We start from the raw sequence: 21,118 nt of genomic DNA on the forward strand, positions 1-21,118 counted from the left end.
ACACACACACACACACACACACACACACACACATGCACACACACACATGCACACACTGCAGGAAAGCCAACAATGAAAGAGAACGACTTTGGATTTGGCTTTTGGATCATGGAGGCCCTCTTTATGAAGAGATGGCCAGCAGACTTTCCATCACACAGTGCTGATAATGGGAGGAGGGCCTCCAGCATGCAGGACAGTGTGACAGAGAGACCTACTTTGCCGCCTCTTGGACACTTGCCCTAATCACATTTGAACTAGCCTGTTGCCCCATCACTTCCCTAAACTCACCAGTAGCCTTTTTTGATTTGGTAATTGACCTCCACCTCTATGCCTGGCTCTGGATTCTAACAAGCAATGGAAGAGACTTGTATAGGCTTCCTCTGGCAAAGCCTTATTCTGAAAACTTTGACTATGTTAACACATTTAGTCTATATAAACCACTGAAATGATTATAACCATCTTTATTATAGACAAGGAAGCTGATACAATGAAGTTAACAGTTTGCTTAAGGCACATGGTTAAGATCCAGATCTAAGATTTGAGCCTAGGCACTCAGGCTCCCTTCAACCTTTAGGCTATTCTGTTCTTAGGGAATCTTATAGCACTTCCCTCTTCTCTTCAGCATCTGGCTACCCTCTGGAGAGTGAGTGTGCCCTACCGCCAAGCTCTTCCTCATTAAGGAAGGGAAAGCAGATCACCGAGTTCCAGAAGTAGGATACAGATTTTAGCACTCATCCCCTTACACATAGCCCACTTATCATGATGAGTGCTCTGTCCTGGAGGTCGGTTTCCAGCACTTCCACAACAGGCCCCAGTGTGGGAGTGGCTCCCTGTGCCCTGCCCCCAGCATCTGTGCTGGAGGGGAGGTAGCTGTCTGTCCTCTGGGGCCAGCCCATTTCCTCTGGCTCACCACCTAGAAGATAACGTTTCAGGACAATGGCTTTGGAGGAGGGGCCAGCACTGCCAATACCTGAACTCTGGCAATGCTTCTATAATTACTGTGAGTTCCAGACTTTACACAAAGATGTGTAGAGATTCCAGTATGTTTTACTTAGGAAAAGTGACTTGAGGGTATAAACTTGGGTGGGACCTATGTTCTTTTATAAGATGACTAAGGTGTTATGAGGCAGGAAATGGTGACAACTAGTGTGTGGAAAGGTTGAAGGGCTCACTGTGTCGTGAAGGTGTCATGGGATATCCCATGGGGATCTCAATATCAAGCCCACCAGATATTCAGGGAATGAGAGTGGAAAGGCATGGCATCCCCAGCTTAGGTGGGCAGATTAGTACAGCATCAGAATTAGGAATCTCTGGTGATGGGTTTGGATTCCAGGCTTTGGGTCCCAGGGCTGACATTTTGAAGGGGTAGTATCTCTTGTCATGCCCAGGAATGTAGGTTAGACAATAGTGACGTGTACACGTGGATACCACACACGTACATTCATACATCAACAGTCTCATGCAAGGATCTACAAATTTAGCTAATTAGGTCCTTAAGAACTTACAGCAGAGAACCCAAGAAATTGTTTTTCATATATAAGGTTGATCACCTCCCTTGAGCTTAGGCATGGACACTTAAAGTCTTTCATGTCTACCCCCCAGCTTGGCCCTCCTCCACCCTCAGAGCATGAGTGGGCTCCCCTCTGCTTGTGTACAGGGATCAGGACCAGACATTCGTGCCACGTTTGTCAGTGAGTGATATTACTTACGATCATTGCTGAAGTCGTCCACTAATATGATTTCCTGGATCAGATGCATGGGGGTGCGGTTTAATACACTGTGGGAGGAAGAAAAATTATGATGTCTTCCTAGTGGAAAAATACAGGTATCAACTTCAGTTTTAAATGTCATTGTGTGAGAAATATGAATGAAATACACTGTCTTTTCTTTCAAAGGGAGTTTTACCTTTACAGTGTAAACTAAGAGACTGCAAGAGTCAACCACAATCTGAATTTTCTTTATCTCCAGTTGGCTTTTGCAAGTACAGGGCCTGTCCAGAGGCTTAGAGTTCTGGAGTCACAAGCTAACAGTTGTGTAAGGTTAAAGTATGTATTGAAATTTGCACCTTGTTTTCAATAGCTCCCTTTTGCTAGTCACTTGCACCATTTTGGATTTTTTTTTTCCAACCTGTAAAAATATGGACACAAGAGATGAAATTCTGTCAAAAAACTTTTAAAACTATGAACTTGCTTGTCTTTCTTTTCAGTGCCTTTGTTATAGAGCTAATATTTACCTTAATGTGGTTTGTTTCTGAATATGTCAATTGCAACTTTTAGCATTATAGTTTTTTTCCATCTACGACACCCCCGACCCCTTTACTTTTATGACTCTATGAGCCAGGGCCCTCACACTCTACTTTTATGACTTTGGGTACTTGCTGGAACTCCACTTCCCTCAGTTTTAAAGATTCTTACTAGAATGCACCCCTCCTTTTAAATTAGCCAATCTTTATATTGTGTGGCTAAACCTCAAATAATGAGGGACAGCTAAACTCTCTATCACATCGGGTATAAAAGGGAGAGACCATCTTAACAAGGTGTGCTTACTGGATTCAGAGCAGCTTGACATCCTTCTGTAGAAGGAAAACTTTTGGGTTATGTGGTCATTGTCTTGGGACCCCCAGATCCATTTCTAACAATTTCATGGGAGTAATGAAGACTCAGAGGCACCAAAGCCATTGTCCAGTTGCTGCTTATCTGGGAGCCAATGGGGATGCAATTCTGCCTTTTTCATCTTAGTGACTGCTATGCCACCCAGTGACCCACCCAGACAGAAATTCCTATCAGTCCTCCCTCTCCCCAAACTCCAATCCAATCAGTGAACAAGCCTGGTAGTTCTATCTGGGAGTGTCACTTAAACCATGTTTACTTCCTGCATCTCTGTCCTGGTTCACCCTCTTTTTTAGGGGGAGGGAGGCAGGGTCTTACGAACAGCCCAGACTGTTCTTGAACATTTGATCTTGCTGCCTTCACCTCCCAAGAGCTCAGATTACAGAAACGTCTGACCATGCCTCACTTTGGTTCGCCCACTCTTGTCTGGTTTGTTGCTGCAACCTCTACCTGCCCCAGCCTCTCTCAGTCCTAGGCTGTTTTCCTCGTGGCTTTTTTTTTTTAATTTTTTATTTATTATTTTTATTTTGTGTGTATGAGTGTATTGCTTGCATGTATGAAAGTACACCTGTGTTGTTGTGCAATGGCTGAGGAGGTCAGAAGGTGTCGATCACCTGGAACTGGAGTTGCTAGCTGCCATGTGGGTGCTGGGAATCGAACCCAGGTCCTTGGCAAGAGCAGTCAGTGCCCTTAACCACTGAGCCATCTCTCCAGCCCCTCATGTGAACTTTCACACATAACTGACAGTGTGAATTTTCACACAACTGTAAACAAATTAATAAAATTCCACAGTGGTTCCCCACTACCTACATTCCAAATCCTCAGCATGTGCCATGACCTCTCACCACTGAACTGAACCATTCTGCCCACAGCCGTCCACACCCAGTGCTGCCATCTGAATCCACAGATGAGAGCCTCTCATTCAAGGGCTTGAGATGGCCTCAAGGACCAGTTCAAATGTCACTTCACCTGGGTCCACAGTTTCTGCTGTGTATTGTGGCACTCTCCCCAGCTAGGGAATCTTTAAGACAGAATGCCTACGTCATTTTCCTTGGCGTGTACCTGAATTAAAAACTGTTTCTACACAGAGAACGCGAGACAGTGCAGGACCTATGTCAAGGCTAAATTTACAATATATTATGGCCTTTGTCTCATGGCTTTTTATAAACTGGAAGATGACCATATGCATGATGAGGAGGGAATCAGGCTTCTTCCCTTTCCCTGCTTTAGCCACACTGAAAAAATTCACTTTTCTTCACTACTTTCTGCTTCTTAATTTCTTCTGGAATACATAGAAACTGTGGAGGAGGTGTGGGTTTATAGATCTAAATACCCAGTAACATCCCCTGTAGATGGTGACATCCCAGGGCTGGAGCCATGCCCAATTCTCTCTGTATTGGAGAGATGTTTAGTGCACACCTACTATGTGCTGGGCACTGAGTAAGGGTCACAGGAGAAGTGAGCTCCACTTGTAGAAGCTGTAATCTAGCACTATAAAGTCCAGGCTGTGGGATCATCTGCAAATTACTTTTTTACAACAAAGTATCCCATCCATAGAATGGGTGTAATTTTAGTTGTAGCTACTTCAAAGACTATTGAAAGAATTAAAGGAGAAAGCCTATATGAGGCATTTAGTGTAACATTTGTCACCTACTGATGATAAATGATAGAAATCTTATTATGCTGTGAATCATTAATGATTTACTAATTGAACTGACTTCAATTATCCCTCCTGTGCTGGATATTTCTATTCAAGGGGCACAAACTGAGTTTCAGTATTAACTCCGTGTCTCAGAACTATCATGGTTTCTCAAAAACATTTCTGGTTCACAAAAGCCACTACAATATACCCAGAGTCCTATGAATGTCAGAGATAGGATTCAGAGTAGGTGCTGGTGGAGGTTTTGTAAGCATTCTGCTTTTAGATCTGTTTTCACTATAGCCCCTTTTGATGCAGAATGTAGACACTATTGGAAGGGAACTTGGCCTGGAGCTACCTTTATTTAAGAAGCCTTAATTCTCGCCATGGCAACTAGTATAAGGTGGAGCAAGGAACCCCAACACAAAGCTTGGGCCCCCTGTCACTGTCTGTCGGGCAGTGGGGGACAGGAAAGGAAGGTGGCAGCAGCCTCCACCAGAGGGTGGTGGGTAAAGATCGCTAACCATGATTGTCCCAAAGAAAACACAGTAAACCCAACCAGCAGCCCTCTAATCAGGGCAGGAGAGAAGGGGGAGGCAGACAGAGGAAAAAGCCTGCTTGAAGAATAACCTCTAATGAGGTTTGATTACGACTATAGCTTCTGCATTCGATTCCCCCAAATCCCTGCCGGCTCTTTGAAATTCAAGAGTTCTCGTCTGTGCACATCAAAAGGTAAATCGCGTGCAGCTCTGCGCTAGTTGAACTGAGAGATGATTAGCGAATAAAAAATGTCCAGGGTTTAAAACAGAGGAAAAAAAAAAAGAAAGAAAAAGAAATCTTCAGCAGTAAGTGCTAATTAGACCATTTCCTGGTAACACCTGGCTTGTTTTTGCTCCTCTAATCAGAGCAATTGAAGTGATGGTAGGGTCTCCCTAAAAGTGGCTAGAGGCTGGGAGGGCCTGAAATGGGCATGCACTCTGGACACCTGAGATGGCTGAAGAAGAAGGTCAAGTTCAGTGCAGGAGAACTAGCCTGGATGGTCCTCCAGGACCCTCCTTCTCTCTTCCCTCTCACAGATTGTTTTACCCAGCTCCTCACCAGCCTTTCTGCAGCAGAACAAATCCTCCCATTTCTCCAAGATCCCAGCCTCACTCCCACCCCAGCTGCCCCCAGCCCTTCTTCCGGTAGCTGCAGGATGGGGGCAATAGCTCATCTCATTGGCACATACAGACCACACTGTCCCTGGAATCATTTTGGCTCTGACACCTATGTGCAGGCACATAGGTAGAATCTATGACATCTCCTGCTCCCTGCTTGCTGTGCCCTAACAATGGGGTCCACGTAGATCCCTCCCTGAGACATGGCAGGGCAGTGTGGGGCACACAGACTCATAGGCCAAGTGAGCCCTACAATCTACTAGCTGTGCAGTCCTGAACCGTTCTGCTCCCAGCCTCGGTTCCTTCTGTAATTACCTTTCCCTTGTAAAAGCAGGCGATATTAATACTTGACCTACTTCACAGGCTTTTGTGCGTATAAAATGAGGAAATGTATTTGAAATTGCTTCTTGAACTCCATAGTGCTGTATGCAGACAGGTTTTATCAAAAGCTCCATAAATACCAGTTGAATGAAGACCCGAGGCCAACTGATAGTTGAGTTTAGTGGTTCTGGAGTGAGACAGATTTGGATTCAAGTACATAGCTGTGCAGCCTCCACTAGTCAGCAGGAGGACTCTAGTCAGTGCTGAGTCTTCAAGTACCATGATTTCCTCAGATGAGTGAGAATTGCTTAGCACCATGCCTGGCACATGGCAATTATTCTTGGAATGTGGGCATTGATGATAAGACTAGTAATAGCAACAGACATGATGCACAGCTGTGATTCTCAAAGTCTGATTCCTGAGCCAGCAGCACTGTGGCAACCTGGGAACTTGTCAGAAATGCTAATTCTTGGGCCCTACTCCAGACTCACTGAGTCAGAATCTCTGAGGCTGGTGCCCAAGAAAGCATGTTCTAGCAAGCCCTCTAGGAGATACTGGCATCTGCTCACATCAGAGAGCCATCAGATCAGAACACTATCTGTAGGGAATGAGGCTCATCATCACACCTGATGCCACTCATACAAGCTCCCTATGTGCCTGCCACTAAGCCCAGTTCTTTACCTATTGTGATGGTTAATATTGATTGTTAGATCAGAGGGATTAAGAAAGGCCCAGGAAATTAGTAAAGTATATCTCTAGGAGTATCTGTGAAGATGTCCCAGAAATGATTGGCAAGTAAGTTATTGAACTGAAAAGGGGAGGCACACTCTGAATGTGGGTGGTAGTATACAGTGGACTGAGGGGCCAAACAGTGGCCCACCAGTACAGGTAAGCTTGACTCTCCTTGAATGCGTGTACTTTTTGTCATTGGACATGGACACCAAACTTCAGATTCTTCCGTCTTTGAACATGGTTCAGTCATGGACATAGTTTAGTCTTTGAACTCTCCAGTCTTTGAGCATCAAGGTCTTCAGTCTTAGACTGGGCCTATATCACCGCCCCCTCTTATTCTATTACATTTGGTTATTTAGTGTGTGTGTGTGTGTGTGTGTGTGTGTGTGTGTGTGTGTGTGTATGTATGTGTGTATGCCTATGTGTAAGTGTATGTGTGCATGTCTGTGTCTGTCTGTGTGTGGAGGTCAGAAGACAACTTACGGGAATGAGTTCTATCTTTCTACCATGTGGGCTCAAACTCAAGTCATGAAGCTTGGTAGCAAGTGCCTTTACTCACAAAGCTGCCTCACTGGCCTATAGCCCCTCTTACTCTAAGGCTTCCATTTCTTGGACCAAGCAGCCCTTGGTTTCCCTGGTTCTCCAGCTCATAGACTATAGTGGGCAGTGGTTGGACTATAAGCTTCTGATCTTATAAATCAACCTGACAAATCTCCTTTTTGAGACAGGGTTGTAGCCCCAGCTATCCTGAAACTCACTATGTATACCAGGCTGGCCTTGAACTCACATAGATCCACCTGCCTCTGCCTCCTAAGTGCTGGGATTAAAGGCATGCACCACCACACCTGGCTCAAATCTCCTTTTATAATTAGATATATCACTGATTCTGCTTCTGTAGAGAACCCTATTAAACCTATCTGCACTTATTCAGTCTTCTCTACAGTCATGTCAGGGAATTAGAAGCAATCAGTGTTTCAGTTTGGCAGAAAAGGAAGCTGAGGCAGAGAGGTTCAGCGGCCTGTCCAAGGTCACAGAGCTACTCAGGCAGAGCTAGGCAAATCTGGTCCCAGCATCCAAATTCTTAACCACTTTCACCAGAAGAAGTGCCTGCCTAGGTCTAGGATATTACCAACGAACATCAGTGAGAAAGGTTGGGATATAAATCACAGGCCATGCATGTTCCTAAGCCCCATGTGAGGTGCAGGGTTCGTGGACACTCCAGGAGGAAAAGGACAGTCTGAGTCTCTTGTACATGTGAGGACTTGCTGTAACACCGGCCAAGATGGATTGCTCTTTAAGGTTTGCTTTCTGTCTTGGAGAAAGGACCTCATTCATCCAGGTTGTGATTCTTTTCCTCTATCACTCATCCCATCACCAGGCTTGAGCCTACCACCAGATCCCAGCTCTCAGCTGGAAAGTGAGAAAACCTTGGGACATTAATGGAGTTCTAGAAATCACCCTGTCTCTTTGTTCCCACACGTGCCTACACTGGTTTACAAGCTACTAAGGAACTTCATTAACTACAGTGAGACTCAGGGTGACACTGATAGTGACCTGGCACATTTTTGTGTAAAGAGTTGTTTCCTCATTGGGAAATCACATGCAAATTGGGCGGCTCGTAGGGTGAGTAGAGAAGCCAGGACAAGGGCTGCTGGCTGGAGGAAGTAGCCAAAGACATGTGGTCACCAGTAGAGCTTCTGTTTTACACACAGGCATGGGTCCTTTCCTGTGTTGTTGAGGGAGGTTCTGACCCTACACAGTGGGCATTCAACATTTAGTGACAGGTAGACTGAAGATGTGGTGTGTCCCCTGTGGGTGAATCTGCTGCTGAGCTTGCTTCTTGCCACCCAGAACTTCTTACTGCCATAGTACATCAGGTGTGGGAGGAAGGGGACAGTGCAGCTTGCCTGATAGAGATGACAAAAAGGAGATTTGTCGGGCTTGGTACCCTCTCTGGACCATGTTTAACCTCATTTCTTTTCTGTGCAATCAAGCGACCAACCTATGTGCTGCCTAGCAGGTGGGGGTAGCTCTAGCAGACCGTGTGTCTCAGGGACACGGAGCTGCAATGGGTACTTCACCAGTCTGACTGTGCTTGGAAGTTGTATCTTTGTACACCTGCAGTCCCAACACCTCACCAGTGGTGCTGAGCCCACCCCCATGACTTACCTTCTTAGAACAGACTGCTGAAGGGACTCTAAGACAGTGCAAGGCCAGAATGCTATTTCTGTTCTTTGCAGCCTTGGGCCTTGATTTAAGACTTCAAAGTTTCAGTTTCTGTGGTTGACCTCCCCACATCCCCAGGTGAGGGGGAGGAGCCTAAATCTGTCTAGAGATGAGTGTGATCTTACTGAAGATAGGGGAACTGCTATTGGAGATCTGAGGGAAGGAAGCTGGGACAGCTGACATGGAGAGGAGAGAGTAGGCATGTGGGAAGGAGCATGGTATGGGGGAAGGGCAGTCAAAGCAGCCAGGGATCCCTGAGAACCAGGTGCATAATTCCCAGACAAACCTTCTTGGTGCCAGCTCTGTGTTCTAGAAGCAGTTTGCCTGGGTCTGGCACTGGGACTTGAGCATATGGAAAATCTTCACAGGCCACAAGTCATACTTGGCAGGACAGACATCTTATAGCAAAAGCCTGACCCAGACTCAGTGCTAAGGTGGAAGAGAGGCCAGAAGGGAACAGGTCTGGACTTGAAGGCAGAGGCCCAGAAAGCACACATTAGTGATTACTCAGCTGATACCACACATACCACCATTTCCTTAGACATGAAAAAGTGGGGCACAGGGATGGGCAGCCCAGGGCATACCAAAATCCTGATCCCAGCTAGAGGCTAGGGACAGAGAATGTACCCAGCCTCTCTGGACTTCCTTCATCTTTTGTGACCATGACATCTCATGCTCTCCAGGCAGCCTAGCACAGAAGGACAAAGGCTCTGTGAGCTATTCCTATGCTTAATCTCTGAATATCTGCAAGTTACCAGACATCCTGGGCCTCAAATGGGATGGATGCCTTCTCTCATCAGCATCTGAAGAGTGGTGGAGTGAATACATGTGATACATAGACCAGTACCTGGCACATACCTGCAGGGCACCCAGTGAGCAGGCAGACTCACCAAGTACTGGGCTGGGCACTGTCCCCTAGACAGGAAGCCTCCTTACCTGCGAATGGTTCTGAGTAGGGTAGAACGTGCCTCGTTGTGGAAGGTGATGATGATGCTAGTGGGAGGAAGATCTGTGCAGTACACCAGCAGCGTACATCTGGCAAGCAAAGGCAGAAGACCAATAAGACCTTGTGGGCAAAACAGAACTAATGAGCTGGAACCATGAGCACCAGCCTAGTGGCCGCTATGAGGGGCTATCTGGCACCAGAGAATTACTGAAGCTAAATGTGTACCACCTAAGGGGAACTTGGGCTTAGAGCCCAAACAGAAACAAATATGGTAATCCATGCATGCTTGAGTTAGCAGTGTTTCCCAATAGCTGAAAGAACCCATCTCTGAGATTTGGGATCTACCCCAAATCTGTGCCCCTCTAGCCTTTCTACCCAAGCCTCTGGGGCCAGAGGGACAAGCTGAGCCAACAGAGGTCCCATCATGTGTTCTGGACCAAGCAGCTTCAGGGGTGGGTGGCATCTGACTCCTGGCTCTCTGCCCCTCCCCAACCTGGTATGTTTAAAGAGTCAGAGCCCTAAAACCTCAGTGCAAGCAATAAGGCCCCATCTTGAGGAAGCATTCACTTCCACGCATCCAGGACTATTTTGTATGACTATTACATCTGGGGTAATTTCAATTTAATACCTTGCCGCAAGTGAAAATTGTAGCCTGCAGCCTGAAAATTACTATAATAATGGAAATAGACCCGCCAAGTGAGGTTGGTGCCACCAGGGGCCGTCACCCAAGAATACACTTCCTCCTGTTTCTCATGAATTCAGGGGTGGCCCAATTAAGGGCAGCGTGGTAGGGCATTAAGAGAGGAAGTAAATAACAGACGTATGGAGATTCAGATATTTGCTCTCATTTTCCCGTTTCTACCTTGGCATTTAATTAGAAGTCCAGAGACTCAGGAGTGGGCTTTGAGGGGCCTGAGCCCACTGGAGTTGTCTGCAAATCATTTTGGCTCAGTGTTCACCAGATTCTCAAACAAGTCTGTGGCCTGAAATACTCAAGATCCAGTCCTAGGCCAAGAAGCGTGATGTCCCCTAGTGATGCTGCACAGGTTCTGTGGTAATAAACACTCAAACACTGCAGGCTCACTGTGTAGGTGCAGGGGAGGCCAGCCTGCTGTACTCAGGACCAGAACCAAGAGTTAGGGAAGGAGGCCATGTTAAGAGATGCTGGGAAAGGTCAGTCATGGCCTACAGACCTCCCTGTCCTCTCCCACAGACATACCAGTCGACACTACTTTTGAGTCACCTTCTCTTCCTCCCCATTACTCAACAGCCTTACTCCTTATCCCACTGTATCTCATACTTCCTTCCTAGTCTTCCCACCAGTCCTGTGCCACCCACCACAGGGCTCTGCCAGGTCCTCCTCTGACCTGAAGCTCTCTAGTGGTTCCTGGTGAATGAAGTCTAGCTTCCTGGCATACCCTTCAAGACCCTTTCATAATTGGAGGCTCACATGCCACCATAGCTCTCTGTCATTGCTCTTGCTATATGGCAATGTCTTTCCCTTGTCTACCATCTGAGGAATTCTGATTCATCCTTCAAGACTAAGAGTAAATGTCCCCTTTGCTGTGAAAGTATTCCATACTCTCTGATAGGCAAATGACCTGTCATTTGTATGCCTATAATTTGGTATGTATCTCTTTTCTAGTGCTTCTCATGATGAGACTATCACCCCTTCTAGACTGAGTTCCTCCAGGGAAGGACCACGGTTTCATCCATGACTGCATCCCCACGAGGGAATTTATGTATGTGAGATGCCCTTTTATAGAGAAGGAAGAAAGTCAAGAACTGCATTCCCAGGTCAGAAGAATAGTCAGTCCTTTATGGTTCTCAAAGGTATGGCAGCCTTTCAAATGACTCCCAGGATTCCCATCCACAAGTCTTTATGTCCTTGGAGTCCCCTTCCTCCTTAAATCCAGGCAGTTCATATGACCAGAGGGATATGGTGGACATGACACTGTGTGGCTTCATAAAAGTTCTGTAGCCTCTTCCTTGGCCACATGGAGGGAAGCCAGCTGTCATGCTGTGAGGACCTTCAGGCAGTCTTGCAAAGAGACATCCTCATGGCGAGAGGGTGAGGCCCTCTGCCCTCACCACCATGAGCAAGCCAGGCATATGAATGGGCCACATCGAAAGTGGGCCTGCCTGCTCCAGCCAAGCCTTCAATGACAGCACCCACAGAACACTGCTGCCTGCAGCCTAATGAAGGATGCTAAACCAGCACCACCCAGCCTTGATGCTCCCAATTCCTGACCCACAGATGCGGTGAAGATGATCCATGACTTTTGTTGTTTTAAGTCACTCAGTTTAATCAGGGCTGATCTGTTGGACATTAGAAACTATTACAAAAATGGAGGGGAAATGCCTAGAAACACACTCTAGGGAGAAGAGCCTTGGACTTGCCTGTTTTTTAATACAACCCCAACTCTGTGTTAGGAGCAAGAGGGAAGATGGATGGTGGCTAGGGGCCCTTGTTTGGTAGCTTGCAGGATCTGTGAGGGCATGGAGGGTCTTGGAGAGGTGAAGCCAGAGGGGAGAAATGAGCTGGGTGCCAGTGTGTACTGACTAGACGCACAAGCTCACAGGGTAGAAAAGGTAGAGAGGCTGGAGGTGGCAGGCAGCAGGCATTAGTTGCAGCCTAGGTGGTATGCTCCTGGGCCTTGAAGCCCTCCAAACTCCCATTTCCAAAGGAGAAGGATACAGGCCTTACCTGGAGCCTGACCAGGAAGTCCGTGTGCTACTTTGCAATACACAGGCCAGAGAGGTTAGGGGCAAGGCTGAATCTCACACCTAGGCTCAAATCATCCATGGAGCTCTCCTGCCTGTCCCTGCCACAGTCCATGGGCACTGGGCTCTCACCCCATGATCATTTGATATTCACAGCAGCCTCTGCAGAGGTAAACCAAGGCTTAGAACGCCCTCGAGGACATACACCTGGTTCGTGAGTGAGATGAGGGCAGCCCACGTCCTAAGCTGGTACTAGTCTCTAGCGTCCCATGAGCTTTCTGGTTTATGATAAGCAGCCAAAGTTTCTGGTGCTGGCAGGGGCCTCTGGTGTCTGAGTCCTATACAGGAGTCACCTGCTGTCTTAGGCCTGGTTTGCAGCCTGCTCAGGAATGAGCACTAGGGAATGATAATAGGGCCTTGAGGCTGAGAAAAATCCTTAAAGTTGTATGCCAGGAGGCGATCAACCCAGACAGTTGTGTGGGCTTTCTGTAGGAGGGACCTAAAAAATTAATCAAACAGGGAGGTCTCTGGGGCCATAAGGGGAATGAAGAAAGCAGCCAATGCTGACGTCTGGCGCCAGCAGACAGACGAGAAAGCATGTTGATAATTTATTAAAGATTCAGGGGGGTTACTGGAGAAAGGAGCCAGCAAACAGGAAACATAGAGATGGCGTGGGGGTGGGGTGCTAAACTCATCTTCTGAACCAGGAGGAGGGCGAGACATTGGCTGTGTGGGAAATCAATCTCTCTCTCTCTCTCTCTCTCTCTCTCTCTCTCTCTCTCTAAAGCTCACGTACTTAAGCAGGGGGGGGGCGAGACAGTGGCTGTGTGTGAGATCACTCTCTCTCTCTCTCTCTCTCTCTCTCTCTCTCTCTCTCTCTCTCTCTCTTTCTCCTTTTCTGTAGGTCTGTCTGTCTGTCTGTCTGTCTGGGATCCCACCACAGCAGCTTCTGAACCTGTTCCTCCAAGTTGATTTCTTTTTGCTGGCCTGGAACTCACCATGGAGACCAGGCTAGCCTGGATCTCATAGAGTTCTGCCTGCCTCTGCCTCCAGATTACTGGGATTAAAGGTGCATGCCACCATGCCTAGCCCAAGCCAATTTTCGAATACAGTTTCTTGTCATTTTCTTTTTTGAAAGACTCATTGGAGCCTCTTGCTTTCCTCAAATTAAGGTGAGGCTCCACATGCCTCCTGGATCCCCAGCCTCAGGAGAGTTCCTGTCACTGGCTGGTGTGCTCCCAGGGAGGTGTTCTGAGGTGCCAGTCCAGGGCATGGGGAGAAGAAAGCCCCTCTTCCCTCACCCCACTGCCAGTCATTATCTCCTGCCCACCCCCTGCACCAGATTGAATATGAGACTACCTAAGACATCAGAAACATGCTGATGAACATGGCTGTCAGTTATTGCGGTAATATGACTGTCACACAGAGCCTTCCACTTTACTCCATAAGATCATAAAATGCTGTGGCAGCCTGAAAGGGAGAGGATAACTGTCATGGTCACCCTCATTTTGCTAATGAGTGATAAGGGCTCTTAGTGGTCTCATGACTCTGGGACACATGGTCTTCCTCTCTCCACATGCTGGAAGAAAAGACTTGATCATAAATTATAAACATTCAGGCTTTTATTCTCCATCATAAAAACCAGAGGGAGTGATACAGAGGCAGACCAGCCAACTTCACAGTAGGCAGGAGAACATAATTATTATTACTATGATGTTGGTATAAAGGGGAGCCGCTCTGGCTCCTCCAGAGTTAACCATGGCTGGGGCAGGCTGACAGTCTGGAAAGAGGTCCTGGCACCCTGGAGGGAAAACTGTGCATAGCGAAGGAGTGGATCATAAAAATACACCACATGATACAATGGAAATCACATAGGCTGGGGTAGGGGACTCTCAGGTTAAAACTTAGTTGCTTGGAAGCTCAGAAATGATTCCTGCTCTAAGTCTTAGTCTACTGGTTTATGGTGGTAAAAATATCCACCTCATGAAATGTGTTTAAATGACCAGTGATGGAGCCTTACTGCCAGGCACTGTGTGGAGCATCTCAGGTATATAATGTTCACAACAGCCCAAGGAAATGCCTGCTGTTTTCTCTGTTTTCTAGATTCACTACTTGTGTGGTTTGGATAAAAAATGCTCCCTTACATTTGCTCCTGCTTTGAATGCTGGTTTATGCTAGCTAGTGGTGCTGTGTTGGGAGGTAGGGGGCTAGATGGAAGGAGGTCACTGGGGGGATGCCTTTGAAGGGTGTAACAAGCCCCCAATCTGTTCCTCTGACTCTGCTTCCTGTTTTCCATGATAAGTATGCTCCATCATGTCCTTCCCACCATGATGGTCTGAAGAGAGGCTGAGTAACCACTGAAGCTAGTGAAGGGGACTAGAGCCCAGGCCTGCTGGGCTTCTCCCATGCTGTAAAGCCCTTGTGTTAGGACTGATCCTGTTGTTTCTCAGATCTGTTCTGTGCCTCTGTACACTGTGGGAATCCATGTGCCCTCACACTCAAACTCTACTCAAAAAGCAGTTTCTACAGAGTTCTAGAAACCAATGACCTGTCCAAGAGGGAAGGACAAGTTGTGCTATTGGATAGTTACAGGAAGTTAAAAACCTGCTCTCTGGGGACATCCTTACAGGTGCCCATGGGAGCCTCAAAGGGTGGGAAAGATGTGCTTGCTGCAAGGCTCTGAGTCAAATGGTTCATGGGCATCTAATTCGAAACAGAAACTGAATTCCTTTCCAATCCCCCCACCTCCAGTTTTACTGCAGAGAATCAGACTCAGACTGAGAAAATAAGTTATCTTCATATGGTCCATTTCCCCAACTCCACAGCCTTGGGCAAGGCTTAAAGAAAACACAAGGTAAAGGGCATATGACATCCAAGAGGGGTAGGTTGAACTTTGAAGACAGCTGTGTCTTCACCACTCGAGGGAGTGGTGCTCTATGAAGGTGGATGGGGTAGGGTGGGGTGGGGAATACCCTCATCTGTCATTCACTCTGTCATCCATTCCAACCCAGGAAAAGACTCAGGGACAACCCTGTTCCCTCCTGGCCTTCCTCACCACCTGCATGCAACACTGCATGCGACACTGATGTTCACGAGGAAGAAGGATGAAGGGAAAAGCAAGTTTTTGGCCCAGTGACCTTTCTTGGATGTCAGTTCTCACAGAACAGAGTGAAGTGAGTCAGTTGATGGCTTTTGGAATCAGATTTTGTTTTTTGAGCATAGAACATCTAATTTACTCCCAGCTCCACTCTATGTAAGGACACCTGCTCTCAAGAGGAAAAGGAAGACGAACATAAAATACAAAATGCCAATTCGGTGGTTGACCCTTAAGTTCATATCCAATTCTTTACAAGGGGAAAGCTCAGGCAGCACAAAAAGTATGACAAGTATAAAATCAGAAATTCCTTTTAATCCCATTTCATGGGCAACACTGATACACTGTAAGGCATGAAATTTTTATTTCATGTCAATTTCACTAGGATTCCACATGAAGATTAATTTGTTCATCTGCATAAACATATACTGCTCCTACTTCTTGCCTCAATAGTCACCCTCTCTTAGTGTTAGTGAAATCCCCTGTCTCATGAAAGACGCTTGAAATGGTAGCAAGATTTGCTATGCCATTACAATGTCACATATTTAATTAATTAGCATGCTATTAAATTTCAGTATACTCAGAAGGGAAAAAAGCAAACAAGTGAACTGCTTAGGAGCTTGGTTGGATACTGTGGTGGGCAGCTTCAAGGATGGTCCCCAATCCACACCTCCTTATATGACTCCTTCCTTTGGTCGATAGAATCTGGCAACTCCCTTCCAAGGAGCTGAATGTGGCTAAAGAGATGAATATCATTTTTGTGACTAGGTTACAGGAGATTGGCTTGCGTGCTTTGGCAGAGCATGTTGCTGTATTGGAGAGCTCCACATGGCTACAGTTAACTGAATCCCACCAACAGCCACGTGAAGAAGCTTGTAAGATCATATCCCCCAGCCAGACTTTGAGATGATAACTGCCAGATGGCCCCTGACAGAAGCCTGAATGGGAACTTACTCACCTATGCCATGCCAGGATTCCTGACCCATAGAAACTATGAGATGGTAAATGTCATTATAAGGCACTAAGTTTTTGAGTAACTGTTATATAACAGATAATAAAGACAGGCATCATTGGCTACCTACGAAAGAAAAAAAAAAATTAAAGACTCTAGCTCTCTTGAGTAAAATGCAAATTCCCTTTGGGGACTTGGAAGAAGAGCCTGGAATTACATTCTGTTCTCCCTACTACATATTGTGACACCCCCCAGAGTCACCTGGGACTCTTCATTCATGCTCTGCTGGCCTGCATCCACAAGATGATGTTAGGTAAGTGATACCTTGGGTATTCTACATGCAGAGGGAAATTAGTACTTTGATGATCATTTTCTTTTTCTTTCCTCCTCCCTCTCTCCCTTTCTCCCCGTTTCCTCCCTCTTTCCCTCTTTCTCCCTTCCACTTCCCTTTCTTCTTTGGACATTATCTCATTAAGTGTCCAGGATGGCCTCCAATTCATGATCCTCCTGCCTCAGCCTTCCCAGCGCTAGAATCTGACATGTATGTGCCCTTTGTATTACTGTCTTCTCACTTCTCTCTGGGACCACCTTTGGTGACTGAAAGACATTCTTCCTTTTCAGGGCACAAGGATACTATGCAAGGTGCCTGGTCTCAGGGTAGCACTGTTTAAGGCCAATGTACGCTTGTACCTAACCATCATCATATTCTTGGAAGAATCTCTCTGCCAGGCCAGCTCAGGGGCTTCACTTCTTGCTCTTTTGAGAACACCAATACCTCTTGGATGTATTAGCCATCTACTTCCTGTATCATCAAATTTCTCAGAAAATCTATGTCTTGACACTTCTAGGGCACTTCCACTGTCTGATTAATTTCAGGCTGTAGATCAGAACGATAATCCCAGAAATCAGTTCTGTGAGTCCTGCCTCCTGGCAAGGTAAGAGTGTCCCATGAGGCCTGTCCTGACAAACTAGGAAGCTAACTAGGGAAGGAAGGCGGGGGCAGTAGAATATGAGGTCATATTTCCCAGACTTTCTTAAATGCTCAGTCTCTGTTGCTATTTTTGAGCCACCACCAACAGCTGGAAGATCTTTTTGTGATTTCAAAAAACCCACTGGGTTCTTATAATAGTGGACCAGAGGGGCTTTGAAGGTTACCTATTTAAGTGGCCCCTCCACTGTGAGTTGTTGGACTGTACTTCTGGGAGATGTCTGTATGCTTGATGAATAAAGTAGATAAGAGTCGAGTACGTTTGGCAAACCATATAGGTAAAGATAAGATTACCTTTATAAAATACTTCTTATGGGTGTCTCACCAATGCACATAAACCAACATGTTAAAGGTTTTGAGAGTTCTGGGAGTTTTCTGTTGACCAGACTTCCACCTCAAAACCTCGCACTTTTCTCTTCTTCCTAGCACATACTATTTCCTACATAATGGAAACTCAAATATATCTGTTGATTTAGTAAAGCAAACCACAGAATTTTGTGGAATCTCAATCAGTTGTTTCCTTTTTCATAGACAAAGAAACTAAGGCCTGGAGCAGTGCACTGACCTATCCAAGGTGACAACTTTGTGGCATAGCTAAGCTCTTTTAGTGCTTAGAAACTGAACTTACTCAGTTTTCTTAAAGCACTCAAGCTAGGGGAACCCCATTAGACAGCACAGAGAGGCCCCAATCCATACAACGTCATCAGCCACCTCTGCCCTCAAATGTGTCTTCCCAAACTCTTCGCCAAGAATGCTCCCATTTTTTCAATGCTATTAATTCAAAGAAAAATTTTGCAGCCTTTATCAATCTTACTTGTCATTTTATGAGGAGCTCGTTTGGTTCTTTCCCTTGGCCCTAGAGAGATGACCCTAAAATGGCTGTCTTCTTTATAAACGGTATCTTCCTCACTTTCTTCTTCCTTCCCTCTTCTTAACTTCTGGTGTTCTCCGAAGTTTCTCCTAGGTCTTTCTCTTTTCAGTCTTCCTTCTTTCTGGACCATCTTAAATTGCCCCACTTGTTTGCTACTGACCCCAATTTTAACTCACATCTTGATGAACATCATCTCCTTGGGCATCCCCAAGATTTTCTCTTCACTCGTTCTCTGCCTCTCAGATGTGGCTGTGTGCTCCCCAGCACACTGTCAATGATGTACCCAAGCAAAGAAATAGGCTCTAACCCTGACTCCCTCTCCCCCCATACCCAATCTAATTACACCTATCCTGGCACTTCGTCTTCCCCATCTCTCCATCTGGCTGTTTCTCTACATCCCCATCCTGTCTTGTCTAAACAACTACAGCAACTGGCTCTCTCTCCTTCCAATCTACTAGATAGGCTACAACTAAGAGAGATCTGCCTAAAGTTGTATTTTTGTACCTTTCAATGCTACCTAACTGTTCGCAAAATACAGCCAAGACTTCTAATCATAACTTACCTTCCTGTCCTTGTTTCTTCTGTCACCTGCCTGACACGCTCTCAAAGCTTCTTGTCCCCTCTGAATCTGCAGGCTCTATCTCTCTCCCATGTATCTGAAATGAACTCTTTTCTCTTCCAAGGCCTGGCTGATTTTTCCCTCTCTAATCTTGTCTTGGAAGTTACTTCCCCTGGAAGCATTTCTAGAACCTGGTGCCTTTCTAGGATTATACATTCACCCCATTGTAATTTATTACCAAGTGTTGTGAAATTTTCTATCTTCCCTATTGACTATTGTGACAATGAAAGCAAAGGTGTGCTTGTGGTTCTCTCCCCATGCTTATCACAGGGTAGGTGATAATACATAATAAATAATAAATACCTGGAGAATGAGTGGACCAGCAAGTGGAGGGGCAGCAGGGGAGAGACGCACGGGATCAGAACCAGAGGGGGAAGTGTCCTTCGTCAAACTATAGGTGATGTCAGCACAGAGGAAAGAGGGTCAAGGTCAGGAATGCAGCCAAGAGATCAAAACAAGTCAGAAAAGCTGAAGAAGAGTCAGAACTTAGAGCCTGTGAATAGGAGGCACTGGGCTAAGGTGGTCCTGCAGAGCATCTGGGATAATGGCTAGTGTGCTCTTCAGCTTTCTCTGCTGCTCAAGAAATATGCAGCTGGGTTTTAAACGGCAGGATGTTTATATTTAATGAGGTCCCAGGAAAGATGGACAGTGCTTCCTCAAGTGAGGGGGAAAGACTGAATCCCATTGGACTATGGTTCGTATACTCTCTTCTAACGTATACTGCCTCCTAAAAGGCACCATCCAGTATGGCAGCCACTGGCCATGTGCAACTACTGAGCGTGTGAACCGTGCCCAATCTGAATGGACATAATGCTGTAAACGTAGACTACAGCTCCAATTCAAAGAAAAAGAAAATACTAGTAAATATTTTATTAATTTGTTTTTATGGCAATTACAGGTTGAAATGATAGTATTTGGACATGTTGGAGTAGATAAAATACATTATTAAAATTAATTTCACTTCTTTTATCTTGTTTCTCATAGAAAATTTTAGATTACATATATGACTATTTGTATTGGACACTGTCTCCTAACTACTTATTGAATTTTAATTTGTATGTAGCGCAATTTAAAATTTCAACATTAGTATCAGACAATGTTTTTCAACAATTGGGTTATTTTATGTGAGTAAAATAAAAGCATATGGAGACCACGATTAGAGTTTTTTGCAACATTTTATTTTGTAGGAAAGAATATATGTTCTTTATACATATGTATGTAATCCTATCATCCACCACCGTTATTTTATAAAGAGTATCTATCAGAAAAGACCACACTCTCAGAATAATTAATAGCTTATTCAATTGTAAAATTCAGCTTTAAGGCACTCTCCGTTATTATCTTCCCTCACTCTAAGCTCTATGGGTCAGACATGTACTAATTTACCAACTGGCATCTGAAAGCACAGTTTAAAGATCTGTTGCACTGGGGGCTAGAGAGATGGGCTCAGTGGTTAAGAGCAATGGATACTCTTGCAGAGGACCTGAGTTCAATTTCTAGCACCCACATGGTGGCTAACAACTGTCCTTAACTCCAGTTCCAGGGGAATCCAACACTCTATTTTTGACCTCCTCAAGCATTGTATAACATGGATGCACTTACATGCAGGCAATACACTCATACACATAAAATAAAAATAATAAAAATAAACTATTTTTTAAAAAGATTGGTTGCAATAAATCATGATGTGCCCTTGTCTTCACACCCTCCATCAACAACATAAATACTAAAATGGAAGACAGGACAGTTCCTACTCTTGGTCTGAGACCAGCAGACTATTGCTGCTGCTGTTTATTAGTTAGTAAGGTCTTCCTAATCTCTAGACCCATTCTAGTTCCTTGGGAAACTTCTGTTGCATATGTGGACAGGTGTAATCTGGGTTGAGACCATCTACCTGCTTTAGAGGACACAGATTTCCCTGGCAGTATTAAACCTCAAGAAATGACAGCTGTTACACTGTGTTACCTGGCTGCCTTTGTTTTTGCAGGTAACTAATTTTGGTCTCTGATGTTGGCCAGCCCCTTGGAAGTGAGTGGGAAGCTGACACAGTGGAAGCTGTGAAGAGAGTTTCTTCTCCCCAGAAAGGATCTCTCTCTCTCTCTCTCTCTCTCTCTCTCTCTCTCTCTCTCTCTCTCTCTCTCTGTCTCTCTCTCTCTCTCCACACACACACCTGCCTATTGACTACTGAGCAATGTGCTTGCTCCATAGGAGATTTGTCATCTATATGCCTGGTTCAGGTA

The 21,118-nt window shown here is 45.6% G+C and overlaps 1 protein-coding gene across 2 annotated transcripts in view; it reads right to left on the reverse strand.

The window, feature by feature from the left end:
• Galnt14 (polypeptide N-acetylgalactosaminyltransferase 14) overlaps nt 1-21,118 on the reverse strand; it is a 232,193-nt gene that overhangs the window by 43,081 nt on the left and 167,994 nt on the right. For both annotated transcript variants that reach the window (XM_008850963.1, XM_017802744.1), the window contains exons 3-4: nt 9,621-9,719; nt 1,710-1,777 (exon numbers count right to left, since the gene is read on the reverse strand). In XM_008850963.1, coding sequence (XP_008849185.1) covers nt 1,710-1,777; nt 9,621-9,719 — 167 coding nt within the window. The remainder of the gene's footprint in view (nt 1-1,709; nt 1,778-9,620; nt 9,720-21,118) is intronic.

Source organism: Nannospalax galili, unplaced genomic scaffold (genome assembly GCF_000622305.1).
Source record: "Nannospalax galili isolate Female #2095 unplaced genomic scaffold, S.galili_v1.0 scaffold1331, whole genome shotgun sequence".
NCBI lineage: Eukaryota > Metazoa > Chordata > Mammalia > Rodentia > Spalacidae > Nannospalax > Nannospalax galili.